Source organism: Cetorhinus maximus, chromosome 17 (assembly GCF_964194155.1).
Source record: "Cetorhinus maximus chromosome 17, sCetMax3.hap1.1, whole genome shotgun sequence".
NCBI lineage: Eukaryota > Metazoa > Chordata > Chondrichthyes > Lamniformes > Cetorhinidae > Cetorhinus > Cetorhinus maximus.
The window spans coordinates 101715333-101731047 of record NC_135895.1 but is presented as its reverse complement, the minus strand read 5'-3'; the positions used below and the strand labels follow the sequence as shown (position 1 = coordinate 101731047).

At 43.0% G+C, this 15715-nt stretch overlaps 1 protein-coding gene and 1 long non-coding RNA gene across 2 annotated transcripts in view; both read left to right on the top strand.

The window, feature by feature from the left end:
* Positions 1-15715, top strand: part of LOC144692655 (uncharacterized) — a 169190-nt gene that overhangs the window by 80058 nt on the left and 73417 nt on the right. The gene's annotated exons all lie outside the window — the stretch shown is intronic.
* LOC144692652 (complement factor H-like) overlaps positions 1-15715 on the top strand; it is a 137469-nt gene that overhangs the window by 51093 nt on the left and 70661 nt on the right. Inside the window, exons 8-9 of the mRNA XM_078561728.1 lie at positions 1425-1583; positions 12284-12463. Of these exons, the coding sequence (XP_078417854.1) occupies positions 1425-1583; positions 12284-12463 (339 nt within the window). The remainder of the gene's footprint in view (positions 1-1424; positions 1584-12283; positions 12464-15715) is intronic.

Genomic DNA, 15715 nt, shown 5'->3' with positions numbered 1-15715 from the left:
CACCCAGGCCTCTCTGCTCCTGCACACCCTTTAGAATAATATGCTTTATTTTATACTGTCTCTCCATGTTCCTTGTATCAAAGTATATCACCTCACACTTCTCCGCGTTGAACTTCATCTGCCACCTATCTGCCCACTCCACCAATGTGTCAATGTCCTTTTGAAGTTCTACACTGTCCTCCTCACAGTTTACAATTCTCCCAAGTTTTGTGTCATCCGCAAACTATGAAATTGTCCCCTGCACAACAAGATCTAGATTATTTATATATATCAGGAAGAGTGAGGGTCCCAATACCGACCCCTGGGGAACTCCACTACAAACCTCCCAGTCCAAAAAATACCCACTAACCATTACTCTTGGTTTCCTATCCATCAGCCAATTTTGTATCCACGTTGCTACTGTCCCTTTTATTCCATGACCTATAACTTTCCTCAAGTCTGTTGTGTGGCACTGTATCGAACGCCTTTTGGAAGTCCATATCAGGGGGTAACGTATTTGCATGGAAAGATGATTGGCTGGCTAACAGGAAGCAGAGACTAGGTATAAATGGGCCTTTAACAAATCCATGCTGACTCTTCCAAACTAATCCACATTTTTCCATGTGACTATTAATCCTATCCCAAATAATTGTTTCTAGAAGTTTCCCCACCACCAAAGTTAAACTGACTGGCCTATAATTACAGGGCAGATCTTTACAACCTTTTATGAACAAGGGCGCAATGTTTGCAATTCTCCCGTCCTCCAGCACCTCCCCGGTGCAGTTACTGCTGTGATATTGGAAAAACAACCCAATTTACACACAGCAGGGTCCCACAAACAGCAATGTGGTAACAACCAGGCAATCAGTTTATTAGTGATGCTACTGAGGCATAATATTGGCTAGGAAAGCAGGTATAACTCCCCTGCTCCTCTTCAAAATTGTGCCATGGGAGATATCTGCAATTCTCTAATCTGGCCTCATGCACACCCCCAATTTTAATCATTCCGCCATTGGTGACCATATCTTCCCTCCCTAAGGCTCTCCAGTTCTCTACTTCTCTTTTCTCCTTTAAGATGATCCTTAAAACTTACCTTTTTGACCAGGCTTTGGTTATCTGCCCTAATACTTCCTTATGAGACTCAGCGTCAAATTTTGTCTAATAATGCGCCCTGGATGTTTTACTAAGTTGAAGGGGCTATTTAAATTTAAGTCATTGTTATGCCACTTTGTGGAAAATTGGAAGTGCAAAAACTGGAAATTACTATTTTACATTTGAAATTAACCTTTTAATAGCTGATTGCTATTGGGAGATTGTCTAGGGTTGTATTAAAATTTAGCACCTTATTATACTTAGAGAACTATTCCGTTATTAACCTTGATAAGTGTGTAATAATATAGCAATGACACATATACGCTTTGATAATGTTCCTTTATCTTTCTCAGAAACCACCTGTTTGCTACCAAACATCCAGGCACGTTTCTCCACACGGTATAGGCCATTCAAGCTGATGCAAAGAGTAAATTACATTTGTGCATCTTCCGATGGTTATAAGGAATCTACATGCACGGTAAATGGATGGTCTCCTCCTATAAAATGTCCAGGTATGAGTTCTCTTTATTAATTAGTTTACAGCAAACCTTAAGATGAAACCAACCGTCAATTCATTTTGTACATATTCTGAACCATAGTTTGGTCCTGATTCACTAAATTGGTGAGAAGCTTTAGTCAGGAAAAACTTCTAGGTTTTTTTCCCCCCCAATATTGGGGATAATTAACACCTTGTTTAAGAAGATTATGCATAACCACATCATTGAATAGCCCTAATAATAAAAACTTAAAATGGATATCATATATGGAAAAATGTATGCCGCTGAATAACAATAAAATGTACAATCTCAGCATTAGCTTCATCCAGATCATTGTATCTAGTTATTGCTATAACAGGGTCATTGTTCTCTCTTACGGGAAGTGGAGTAAAAAGACTTTTTCTACGCAAAATGTAAAATCATAAAGCTGTTTAAAATAACATGGGTACGATTATATTAAATACAGCATGCAAAGGAAACCTTCTCCACAGATTTCAAATGCAGCAGGGCACTAAATGCAGAAACAAGCTGGAAAGAAATTTAAAGGTGGGAGAGAAGAGAGGGATCTCAAATGTAGTGCATATGGGAACAGTTTGGCAAATGGACTAAGGGTGGGAATTAGAAATGCAGTCACAGCCCCAAAGAAAAGAGCTTCACAGAACTCTCCCCTTCCCAGAAGCTTTGGTTCTTGTACACTGTACCTTCCTACGCTCTTGATGCTTGACCCATAACCAGCTGAGTTTCTTCCCAACTCCAACTACAAACCTCAGATCCCACCCATTGTACTCTGATTATTCCAGCATAAAACTTTTCTGCCGCTGCAACTTCAAGCCAAAGCCCTACCATGGAATCACAGCCTCCTTGCTCACATTATCCATGCCTCCAAACTCTAGGATCTAGCTTCTCACCAGGCCATTGACCCTAATTTCTCTCTCCCCCTTTTAATTATAATCTCTAAGTACCAAATTCTTAATTTCTAACAATGGGGTCCTCAGTTGTGCCTGACCTAAGAAGGTACAAATAACTTGCATTTAAGAATCAAGTAGAATTTATTAAGCAAGATTTTACATGTACTTAACAAAAAACAGTGAAGACAACACAGAAGTTTCTTATCCTTCAAGGTCCTAGGATTCCTCGAGTGCTGTCAGCACAGGCGATGTCTTTCTTCTTCTGTCTCTGAAGTGACGATACTTTGAACTGTGTCTCAGGGGAACCATACCACAGAAGCTATGGTAAAACTGTGTCAATGAAGAATTTGAGTTTCCAACTATTATCCCTGCTTCTCATCCCTTATTTGGAAATAGTCCAAATTAATCTCTCTCATTGGCTTAGGATGAGGATCATTTTGTGTCACCCCACCTCTAACTAGAGTCATATAGACTGAAGGCAAATGTCCATCCCTTATTCCCTGGATCCCCAGAGATACATTCCATGAATAAATGACACATCCTTGTGGATACAGAGAAACTGTGCAAACAATGTTACATCATCCTATCTATAACACAACCTATTGTAAACAATTCACGTCAACATTTTTAAACCAAAGTTCCATTGATACTAAAGCCATTAAGAACAAATGTTAATAACACTTTCTACCATAATGTCAAAAAAGAAAGGCTTTCCTCTAATAACATGTTCTGCCCTACAAATATAGTTAATCAGTTAAACAAATACATTTTTTTTAAATATAAAGGGGCTCTTAATTACACATAGTATAATTAAGACAACATACAGCTGCTTGAACCCAGAGCTCAAGGCACCTTTAAAAAGATAAAAATCCATTAACACCAGCTCCTTACAAACATAAATGCCCGGCCATAAAGTGACCCATTAGCAGAAATTCAAACTGAACTGTTTAAAAAGGTGGCTAAGATAAAACCCATAAATGTTACTTCAGACCAACATAGAACCCTAAGATTTAGGGGGAGAATTTTCTCCCTGTTGGGTGGGCGGTTCGGGAGTGGGCGCGGAACCCGCATGCACGAGAAAGAGCGCAGGAATCTCCCTGAGGCACGGAGCTGCCTCAGGGAGATTTGTTTAAGAATCAAACATTGCAAAAAAGAAAAAAAATTACTCAGAATTGTCCCCTCATGTGACAGCGTCACATGAGCTGGGACATGTTTATGTATTGTAATAAAAATTTTTACTTAATTTATAAACCCTTCATGAAACCTCATCCTGCCCATGGATGAGGTTTCATGATAATTGGGAAGGCTGCCTGGGCTCTTTGCCTGCCGCCAACCTTAAGGTTGGACGGGCAGCCCAGACAATCAGTTTAATTAGGTGATAAATGGCCTTAATAGGCCTTTGACAGTTTAGTGGGTGCACAGCTGACTCCGATGTGCGCCCGCCAAACTGAAGGTCGGAATGACACGCAGTGATTGTTGGGACGCATGCCTGATATCACCGCGCATCATTTTGCGCGTCGGCATGCGGGGATCGCCCCTGCATGCTGACCGGAGGATTCTGGCCTTAGCATTATCAAAATCTTACACCAGTACTGTCAGGAACAGAACTCCATATTCTGTTGCTCTCTCCATTTTTTTTCAAACTGCCCAACCACCAAGCCACCCACTTGCACACATTGCATCTTGAGCTGAGCCTTTCCACCCCCTCCCACTTCAACCCCCAATTTCTCTGACATCACCTGAACAACTTTTCTGAAGCTAGCCCTGATCTCACTTTCCCACTGACACAGTTCACCACTTCTCACCAGGTACATGTTCATGTCTTTGAGATGTAAAATTGGTAAACTAACCTACGATGGAAGGCAGCCATAATAGAAAATGTGCAAGAGAGAGAGAGGGGAGAGGAAACAGGCAAGAGTTACAGAATGAGTGGCGAAAATGGGACAGAATTAGAAAGGTGAAAATGAGATAAAGTGAGCTCAAGTCCTGCAGGAAGGGAGAAAGAACAGAAGGCAAACAAGGACACAGAAAATTGTCATTCAATTTGTCTCATATACTACATGTGTTTGAATAAGGAATGCTTATTTGGATCACACGCCCTAACTTGTTCATCTGTTTTAATGCTTCACTATCGTGGTTTACTCCCTTTACATTGTTTTCCTTGTACCCATAATGCTGAAAACACAATTTCTGACGATGATTTTGCTCTCTTCCTTTTCATTTGCTTTTGGACTATTATTAATACTGGCTTTTCCACCTGCACCCTCCCCCTCATTTACAAATTGAAAGTCCTTGTGACCATGCTAATTATTTTTTCAGCAGGGGGATATGGTCCTGAGAGGAGGTTCAGCAGGGGGAGATGCACAGCCAAAATTAGAGGAGAGAGCAAGTGAGTCTGGAAGGCATAGAAGTTATAGTTCAGTTAAGGCACAAAGGAGTTTGGCAAGGTTGGATGGTATTTATTTTAATGCAAGGAGCCTGACAAATAAGACAGATGAGTTGAGGGCACTAATTAACACATGGAAGTATGATGTCATTGCTGTCACAGAGACATGGTTGAGAGAAGGGTAGGATTGGCAGCTCAATATTCCAGGATATAGGGTCTTCAGGCAAGACAGGGAAGGAGGTAAAAGTGGAAGGGGGAATCACAATATTGATCAAGGAGTCAATTAAAGCAGTACGGAGGGATGACATCTTAGAAGGCTGCTCAAATGAAGCCATATGGGTAGAACTTAAAAACAAAGAAGAAGCAATCACATTTCTGGGAGTGTACTATAGGCCCCCAAACAGTCAGAGAGAAATAGAAGAACAGATATGGAAGCAAATTTCAGAGAAGGGTAAAAATAATAGGGTAGTAATAGTGGGGGATTTCAACTTCCCCAACATTATCTGGGTTAGTCATAGTGTGATAGGTTTAGAGGGAGAGGAATTCTTAAACTGCATCCAGGAGAGCTTTTTAAGCCAGTACGTAGAAAGACCTACAAGAGAGGGAGCGGTCCTGGACTTAATTTTAGGGAATGAAGCTGGGCAAGTAGCAGTATCAGTGGGGGAGCATTTTGCAGATAGTGATCATAGCTCCGTTAGATTCGAGGTTGTTATGGAAAAGGACAAGGATGGGCCAGAAATCAGAGTTCTAAATTGGGGGAAGGCTGATGTTAATAAGATCAGAAATGATTTGGCCAGAGTGGACTGGGAGCAGCTACTTCTAGGTAAATTTGCGTCAGAGCAGTGGGACTCATTCAAGGAGGAAATAGGGAGAGTACAGGGCCAACATATTCCAGTAAAGACAAAGGGTGACACAACAAATCCAGTTAACCCTGGATATCGAGGGATATACAGGATTGGATATAGAGAAAAAGGGAGGCTTATGCCAGATACCAAGGGTTCAAAACAGCGGAAGCGCTAGAGAAGTATAGAGTGTGTATCACAGAATCACAGTGCAGAAGAGGCCCTTCAGCCCATCGAGTCTGCACCGACACGTGAGAAACACCTGACCTTCCTACCTAATCCCATTTACCAGCACTTGGCCCATAACCTTGACGTGCCAAGTGCTCATCCAGGTACTTTTTAAAGGATGTGAGGCAACCCGCCTCCACCACCCTCCCCGGCAGTGCATTCCAGACCGTCACCACCCTGTGGGTAAAAAAGTTATTCCTCACATCCCCCCTAAACCTCCTGCCCCTCACCTTGAACTTGTGTCCCCTTGTGATTGACCCTTCAACCAAGGGGAACAGCTGCTCCCTATCCACCCTGTCCATGCCCCTATTAATCTTGTACACCTCAATCAGGTTGCCCCTCAGTCTTCTCTGCTCCAACGAAAACAACCCAAGTCTATCCAGCCTCTGTTCATAACTTAAATGTTTCATCCCAAGCAACAACCTGGTGAATTTCCTCTGCACCCCCTCCAGTGCAATCACATCCTTCCTATAATGTGGCGACCAGAACTGCACACAGTACTCCAGCTGTGGCTTCACCAAGGTTTTATACAACTCCAACATGACCTCCCTACTTTTGTAATCTATGCCTCGATTGAAAAAGGCAAGTGTCCCATACGCCTTTTTCACCACCCCACTAACATGCCCCTCTGCCTTCAGAGATCTATGGACACACATGCCAAGGTCCCTTTGTTCCTCACAACTTCCTAGTGTCATGTCATTCATTGGATACTGCCTTGTCTTCCTTCCAAACTCCTTCCAAAGTGTTTCACTTCACACTTTTCAGGGTTAAATTCCATCTGCCACTTATCTGTCCATTTGACCATCCCGTCTATATCTTCCTGTAGCCCAAGACACTCAACCTCATTGTTAACCACCCAGCCAATCTTTATGTCATCCGCAAACTTACTAATCCTACACCCCACATTGTCATATATGTTGTTTATATAAATGACGAATAATAGGGGACCCAGCACAGATCCCTGTGGTACGCCACTGGACACTGGCTTCCAGTCACTGAAGCAGCCTTTTGTCATCACCCTCTGTCTCCTACAACTAAGCCAATTTTGAATTCACCTTATCAAATTACCCTGTATCCCATATGCATTTGCCTTCTTTATAAGTCTCCCATGTGGGACCTTGTCAAAGGCTTTGCTGAAATCCATATAACCTACATCAACTGCACTACCCTCATCTACACACTTGGTCACCTCCTCAAAAAATTCAATCAAACTTGTTAGGCATCACCTCCCCCTGACAAAGCCATGCTGACTATCCCTGATCAAACCTTCCCTCTCCAAGTGGAGATAGATTCTCTCCTTCAGAATGTTCTCCAATAGTTTCCCTACCACTGATGTGAGACTCACTGGTCTGTAGTTCCCTGGCTTATCTCTTCAGCCCTTCTTAAATAGCGGAACCACATTAGTTGTTCTCCAGTCCTCTGGCACCTCCCCCGTGGCCAGAGAGGAATTAAAAATTTGGGTCAGAGCCCCTGCGATCTCCTCCCTTGCCTCCCTCAGCAGTCTGGGACACAAATCATCTGGACCTGGAGATTTGTCCACTTTTAAGCCTGTCAACACCTCCAATACCTTGTCACTCCCTATATCAATTTGCTCAAGAACCTTGCCGTCTCTCTCCCCGAGTTCCATCCTCATTCTCTTGGGTGAAGACGGATGTGAAGTTTTCATTCAACACTCTACCGATGTCCTCTGGCTCCACCCATAGATTGCCCCCTTGGTCCCTATTGGGCCCTACTCTTTCCCTGGTTATCCTCTTCCCATTGATATACTTATAGAATATCTTGGGATTTTCTCTACTTTTACCAGCCAGAGCTTTCTCATATCCCCTCTTTGCTCTCCGAATTGCTTTCTTAAGTTCCACCCTGCCCTTTCTGTACTCCACTAATGCCTCCGCTGATTTGCTCCCCTTGTACCTGCTAAAAGCCTCTCTTTTCCTTCTCATCATATCCTGAATATCTCTGGTCATCCATGGTTCTCTGGGCTTGTTACTCCTTCCTATCACCCTAGAGGGAACATGTTGAGCCCGTACCCTCCCCATTTCCTTTTTGAACACCCCCCTACTGCTCTTCTGCAGATTTCCCCACAAGTAGCTGTTCCCAGGCTACCTTGGCCAGATCCTGCCTTATTTTACTAAAATCCGCTCTCCCCCAACAGGGGGGAACTTAAAAAGGAAATTAGGAGAGCAAAAAGGGGGCATGAGAAAACATTGGCAGGTAAAATAAAGGAAAATCCAAAGTTATTTTACAAGTACCTTAAGTGTAAGAGGATAACTAGGGAAAGGACCATAGTGGTGATTTGTGTGTGGAGCCGGAGGACATAGGTAGGGCTCTAAATGAATACTTTGTGTCGGTGTTCAAAAGTGAGAGGGACGACATGGGCATGGAAATCAGGCAGAAGGACTTTAAAGAAATTAGCATAGAAAGGGAGGAGGTTCTAAGCGGTCTGGCAGGCTTAAAAGTAGATACATCTCCAGGCCCGGATGAAATGTATCCCAGGCTGTTGAGCGAGGCAAGGGAGGAGATAGCAGGGGCGCTGGCAATAATTTTCAATACCTCTCTGGCCACAGGAGAGGTGCCAGAGGACTGGGGGACAGCCAATGTGGTACCGTTATTCAAGAAGGGAGGAAGGGATAAACCAGGGAACTACAGGCCAGTCAGCCTAACCTCCGTGGTGGGGAAACTATTGGAAGCAATTCTGAGGAACAGAATTGATCTACACCTGAGATTAATCAAGGACAGTCAGTGTGGTTTTGTTAAGGGGAGGTCATATCTGACCAATTTGATTGAATTTTTCGAAGAGGTGACCAGGTGTGTAGATGAGGGCAATGCATTTGACATAGTCTACTTGGACTTCAGCAAGACTTTTGATAAGGTCCCGCATGGGAGGCTGATAACGAAGGTAAGAGTCCATGGGATCCAAGGCAATTTAGCAAATTGGATCCAGAATTGGCTGAGTGGCAGGAAGCAGAGGGTGATGGTTGAGGGATGTTTTTGTGACTGGATGCCTGTGTCCAGTGGGGTTCCACAGGGATCGGGGTTGGGTCCCTTGCTGTTTGTGGCATATATAAACGATTTAGTCCTGAATGTAGGAGGACTGATCAGTAAGTTCACAGATGACACAAAAATTGGTGGGGTGGTAAATAATGAGGAGGATAGTCTTAGATTACAGGTGGATATAGACAGGCTGGTCAGGTTGGCTGATGAGTGGCAAATTGAATTTAATCTGGATATATATGAGGTGATGCACTCGGGCAGGACAAACAAGGCATGGGAATACACGATGAATGGTAGGACCCTGGGAAGTACCTAGGATCAGAGGGTCCTTGGTGTGTTTGTCCACCGGTCCCTTGAGGTAGCGGAACAGGTAGATAAGGTGGTCAGGAAGGCATAGGGATACTTGCCTTTATTAGCTGAGGCATAGAATATAAGAGCAGAGAGGTTATGCTGGAACTGTATAAAACGCTGGTTAGGCCACAACTAGATTATTACGTGCAGTTCTGGAATCCACATTATTGGAAGGATGTGATTGCACTCGAGAGAGTGAAGAGGAGATTTACCAGGATGTTGCCTGGGCTGGAGAGTTTTAGTTATGAGGAGAGATTGGATAGATTGGGGTTATTTTCCCTGGAGCAGAGGAGATTGAGGGGGGGACATGATTGAGGTGTATAAAATTATGAGGGGCATAGATAGGGTAGACAGGAAGGAACTTTTCCACTTGGTGGAGGGATCAATAACCAGGGGGCATTGAATTAAGGTAAGGGGTAGGAGGTTTAGAGGGGATGTGAGGAAGAATTTTTTCACCCAGAGGGTGGTGGGAATCTGGAACTCACTGCCTGAAAGGGTGGTAGAGGCAGAAACCCTCATAACATTTAAGAAATGTTTGGATGTGCACTTACGATGCCATGGCATACAAGGCTATGGGTCTAACGCTGGAAAATGGGATTAGAATAGTTATGTACTTGTTTGACTGGTGCAGACTCAATGGGCCGAATGGCCTTTTACAGTGCTACAGACTTCTATGACTCTATGACAACAGTTCAGTCCCTCCCTGTCCTAATACTGGCACCAGTGACCAATGAGCTGGAATCTCTCTTTCCCACACCAGTGCCTCAGCCACATGTTGACCTCGCTAATCTTTTCACTCTGTGTCATTTTGCATAGGATTTGGGTAATAATCCAGAGATTATAATCTTTGAGAACCTGTTCTTCAATTTAGCTCCTATTTCCTGGTATTCTCCAAATAGGACCTCTTGCCTGCTCTTCCAAAGTTGTCATTTCCAACCTGGACCCAATGACTGGATTTTCCCCTCCCTCTCCAATGCCTTTTCAATTCAGTTTGCGAGGTCCTTCAACCTGATATCAAGTACACACCATATGATGTGGGGCTCTCAATCCTGCTTACTAAGGATACTAGCTGACCCCCTTATTATTGAATCCCCTACAGCTACCACATAACACTTGCCCTCCTCCCCACTTTGTAGTGCCATGGTCTACATTTTGTCTGTCCTCCTGACCTGTCCTCATAGGTAGCAAGTACATTGTATCTGATGAATAGGATTCGTTCCTGTGGATTCTCATTCTTTATCTGACCTATTACACCTTCTACCATAACTATCAGTTACACTAACCCTGTTCTGGATCTGTACCTCTCAACAAGGCATGACTGAAGTCTGCTCAAACTATCCAGATACTGCTCCCCCTTGCTTCTGTGTCACAGTCTCTCCAAATTGCAATCCAGCTCAATAACTCAGCTAGTGAGATTTGAGTCGGAAGCACTTACTGCAAATGTGGTCACTTTAGATAATCTCACGATCCACAAATGCCCATGCACTCCAGTCTGGACCCACAGCCCGCTCTGCCATATCTTAGTCTGTATTATTTATACGTACTTTTTAAGTTTGTTGTGAGATTTCTTTTCCCCTTTTTCTACACAATGGCTTGCACTAAGCACCAAAACACTAGACCAAATTTTTCATACAAGCTTTCATGAACCACAAGTATTGGAGGCAAAAACAGCACTGCTTCCCACTCTGCTCTGAATCCCCACTTGCATGAAATTTCCAATATTTGCACTCTATTTACAATTGTTATGACACAGCAGTTGGTAAAAAGCAGTTGTTATTTAAAATCCCAGGGGGAAACTTTAATCAACCGTCATAACCTATATTTTCAATTGGTATGTTTGAGATGCAATTCTGAATTCAGAAATGACCACCAGTTCTAGAGAGGTTTTTATATCAAACTAAATGAAACATTTATTAATTTACAACAAATTAAACATATACATGGCTACAAATTACTACTATCATAACTTTTAATGAATTCCCAAATTAATCTCCACTAAGGCAACAATAACCAAAAACTTAACCAGACACCAGGCAAAGCATTTTACACCTTACGAATTCAAACTAAGGCTCCTTTCAATTTGATTCTTTTGCAGACAGTTGTAGGCTTACAGCTGCTTTGTACAGCTGTTACATGTATTTGCCCTATACACACAAAACTCCTTTCAGTTATACCCTTTGAATGAAAATTCTCATTGTATCACCAGGCCCTTTGAACTCCACCTCTTCTAACAATAAAACCCCTTTCATAGTACTAATTTTATTCGTAATATAAACATATTGCTTGGTGTCTCCTAGCTAGGTGCAAGATTTCACTCCCACTCTTGAATGCTCTATTCAACAAAATGCAAATGTACCTCTACCTCTGTTTACATCTCAAAACTACTGTACATCAAAGCACCAGACACACCCACAGACTAAATCTCTATTTAAAAAGAATAATTTCCAATAATATTGTATACATTAATAGCTTCATGATACAATACACTCCATTCTGTGATCACTCTAAGCATCAGCAGAGTTTGTCCATCTTTATACACTTTTTTGAGCCACATTCAAGTTACAAGACCTGCCAAGGTGTCAATTTTTTTTTTGTTTTTGCTTCTGTCCATGAGTAACACCAAAAGATATCAATTGGTCCAAATACAGTATACACTGCACATCTTCAAAATTTGAAGTTGTTTTTTGTAAGTTACCACAGGTTGTATATATTTTAAGTCATTATCATGTTTCCTGAGATAATGCTCATGTATTATTAATCCGTAAATTCATTCAGATGCTAATATTAGATAAAATTTGTGATCAAATTACTGAAACCTTTCAAATATCAAGAGGTTTAGTGTATTTTTGCTAAGTATATCTTTAAAACAAATAATGATATTCTAGTCCATTTAAATATAGAGTCAACTACTAACTAGCATTAGCTGATCACTGCTAAACCATTTCCAGCTAACGGTGAATGACCTACGTGCCTGTCTGATGGAAATAAAATCAATTACTGTTTCCATAGGTCCATGCTCAGCACCACCAAAAATTGAAAATGGCTTGTTTGGACATACAGGTTATTCATACCCAAGTGGTTCTAAAGGGAATTATAGATGCAACAATCAGTTTAAATTACAAGGCAATGGCGAAATAAAGTGCATCGACGGCGAATGGATTATCTCAAGCTCTGTTCCATTCTGCATTGGTAACCTATTTTTATCATTATTAAAATCAAATGGAAATTATAGAAATGTGTCATTTGACAAATGGTAGCAGATTTTCCCATGGTAACAAACAAGCTATGTTTATATTGACCAATAATAGTATATGTTGCTCGTCTACAATCTTATTTTAAATGACAAGGTGATACACAAATAATACAACATGCGTCCTGGGCCATGAATGATCTTTCTCAGTTCTCTATCGGGCTTGCATGGCTGTGGGCTACTAACTAACCTTGAGAGTACTTCAAGAGAACGACACAGCCACAGATCTGGAATGACCAGCCCTCCAGGCTGTTCACATGGCTCCTGACCACCCAAGGACATTCTTGACCAGTAAGAGAAAAATGTCCCATTCTTACACTACACAGTTACATTGAGCTACCTCTATTGTACACAGCATAAGTACACATTTTCAGAGGCCACATATTTATGCATTTGCCCCACTTCTTTTCAGTGTGATTTGGACAAGCTGAGTGAGTGGGCAAATGCATTGCAGATGCAGTATAATGTGGATAAATGTGAGGTTATCCACTTTGGTAGCAAAAACAGGAAGGCAGATTATTATTTGAATGGCTATAAATTGAGAGAGGGGAATGTGCAATGAGACCTGGGTGTCCTCGTACACCAGTAGCTGAAGGTAAGCATGCAGGTGCAGCAGGTGGTAAAGAAGGCAAATGGTTTGTTGGCCTTCATAGCGAGAGGATTCGGGTACAGAAGCAGGGATGTCTTGCTGCAATTATACAGGGCCTTGGTAAGACCACACCTGGAATATTGTTTGCAGTTTTGGTTTCCTTATCTGAGGAAGGATGTTCTTGCTATAGAGGGAGTGCAGCGAAGGTTTATCAGACTGATTCCTGGGACGGAGGGACTGACATATGAGGAGAGATTGAGTCGGTTAGGATTATATTTGCTGGAGTTCAGAAGAATGAGGGAGGACCTCATAGAAACCTATGAAATTCTAACAGGACTAGACAGGGTAGATGCAGGAAGGATGTTCCCAATGGTCCAGAACCAGGGGTCACAGTCTGAGGATACAGGGTAGACCATTTAGGACTGAGATGAGGAGAAATTTCTTCACCCAGAGAGTGGTGAGTCTGTAGAATTCGCTACCACAGAAAGTAGTTGAGGCCAAAGCATTGAATGTTTTCAAGAAGGATTTAGATATAGCTTTTGGGGCGAAAGGGATCAAAGGATATGGGGAGAAAGCAGGAGCAAGCTATTGAGTTGGATGATCAGCCATGATCATAATGAATGGTGGAGCAGGCTCAGAGGGCTGAGTGGCCTACTCCTGCTCCTATTTTCTATGTTTCTATGTTTCTGATCTTTCAGCTTTCATCTCTGTTCTACAAGCTTTATTTAATTTTGATTGCCTTGTATTTTCACTTACCATGGTATGTGGTGTCTTAGTAATGGCTCTTATCTTGGTATGGGCCATCTCTGGCTTTGGGTATTTATCATTTTCTTGATGAAACAGTCTTTGTTCATCCATTCACTAGAGAACAGAAAATGCGAGCAACTTCTCTTCCAATATTCTCACAACTAATTTGCAACTATTTGTTTTGGATAAATTTGCTTTCTTGGCTTAGGAAAGAAACCAAGAAGTCAACAGTTATAGTTCATCTCAATCTGTATAGTGATAAAATAGAGTTTTCCATTTATGTTGAACAATGCCTTCTCTCCTTGAAAATCTTTGCCATATTAGAGGCATTATACAAGTGTAAGATCTTGTTCTTGATGCAAAGGTTTCTATAATATGGTTAATGCATCTACTTCCATACTCTTCATATATTGACACGCATTAAAAAATAGTAGTTTGTCATAATTGAACATGATTATATTATTCCAAAGACCCAAAAAATATAATGCCAACAGGCTGAGAGAACATAAGGCGACAGGAAGAACAAAGAATTGGATCAAGGTAGTTTACCCAAATGTTTCAATTGATTTAAAGCAACCATCAAGGTCAGTCTCTGGCTTGCTGTATTGGAACCAAACCCATGGGCAGTTGGCATGCGGGGGTGGGCACAACACGCATGCGCGTGCCATCACGATATTTCGGAAGGCGGGCACGCTCTGAGTTTGGAGGTGTGCCTGCCATTAATTAAGGGCCAGTTAAGACCCTTGATGCAGCAATTGACATTGATTTTGCTCAGCTCGTGCAATTTTCAGGGCATCGCATGGGCGCAATGGGCAGGCGGGTAGGCCACATTTCCATAAACCTCATCCACAGGCAGGATAAGAGGGCTGAGTGGGCTTGCAAATGTGAGTTATTAGTACTTTGGATTATTACTTACTGCTATTTGCTTGTGTGAACAGGACAACTTCATTTCGCTTCAGAGCTGCTTTGACAGAAATAACAGGCTTCAGTCTAAGGCTCCGGAGGAGTCAGACCACTTGGGCCCTTCCAGGTATCAGACACCTTCCCTTACCCTGGGAACGGGGATTGTGGTCTCCGCTGGAGGCACCTCCTCTGAGGAGGAAGAGAGGGCCAGAGGGAGAGGACGCCAGGTGTCCCTATTCAGCCTCCAGGGGAGCAACCTGTGGGAGGAGAAGCACAGGAACAAAGGGCGCGTGGGGCCATCAGGAAGTCCAAGGCGGAAGGGGCCACAGAAGATGCTACTACCCCACTGCTAGGGTTTACAGGCAGCGATGCAGCTACTTCAATATGTCCGAGGTGCAATGCTGAAGGAAGTTCTGCCTCTCAAGGGAAACCATGACCTCCATCCTGTCGGATGATTGGCCCTGAGATCAGCTCCGAATGTGTGGGTGGACACCCCATGCCAGTGGCGCTGAAGGTCATAGTGACCCTCGACTTCTATACCTCCAGCTCTTTGCAGGGGCTGGGGGGTGATCTTTGTGGAGTCTTTCAATCAGCTGTCCACACTTGTGTCAAGCAGGTGACAGACGCTCTATTCAAGCGTGCATTGACTTTCATTCACTACCACATGAACTAGGCCAGCCAGGCAGAGCGAGCCAGAGGCTTTGCCGCAATTGCTGGGTTCCACCGCATCCAGGGTGCCATCGACTGTACACATGTGGCCATCAAGGCGCCAGCAGGTCAGCCGGGAACCTTCATCAACAGGAAGGGCTTCCACTCCATGAACATGCAGATAGTGTGTGATCACAAGATGCAGATTCTGCAAGTTTGTGCAAGGTACCCTGGCAGCTCCCATGATGCTTACATCCTGAGACACTCCCAGGTGCCGGGGCTCTTCAGTGCTCCAGCCCGGCTG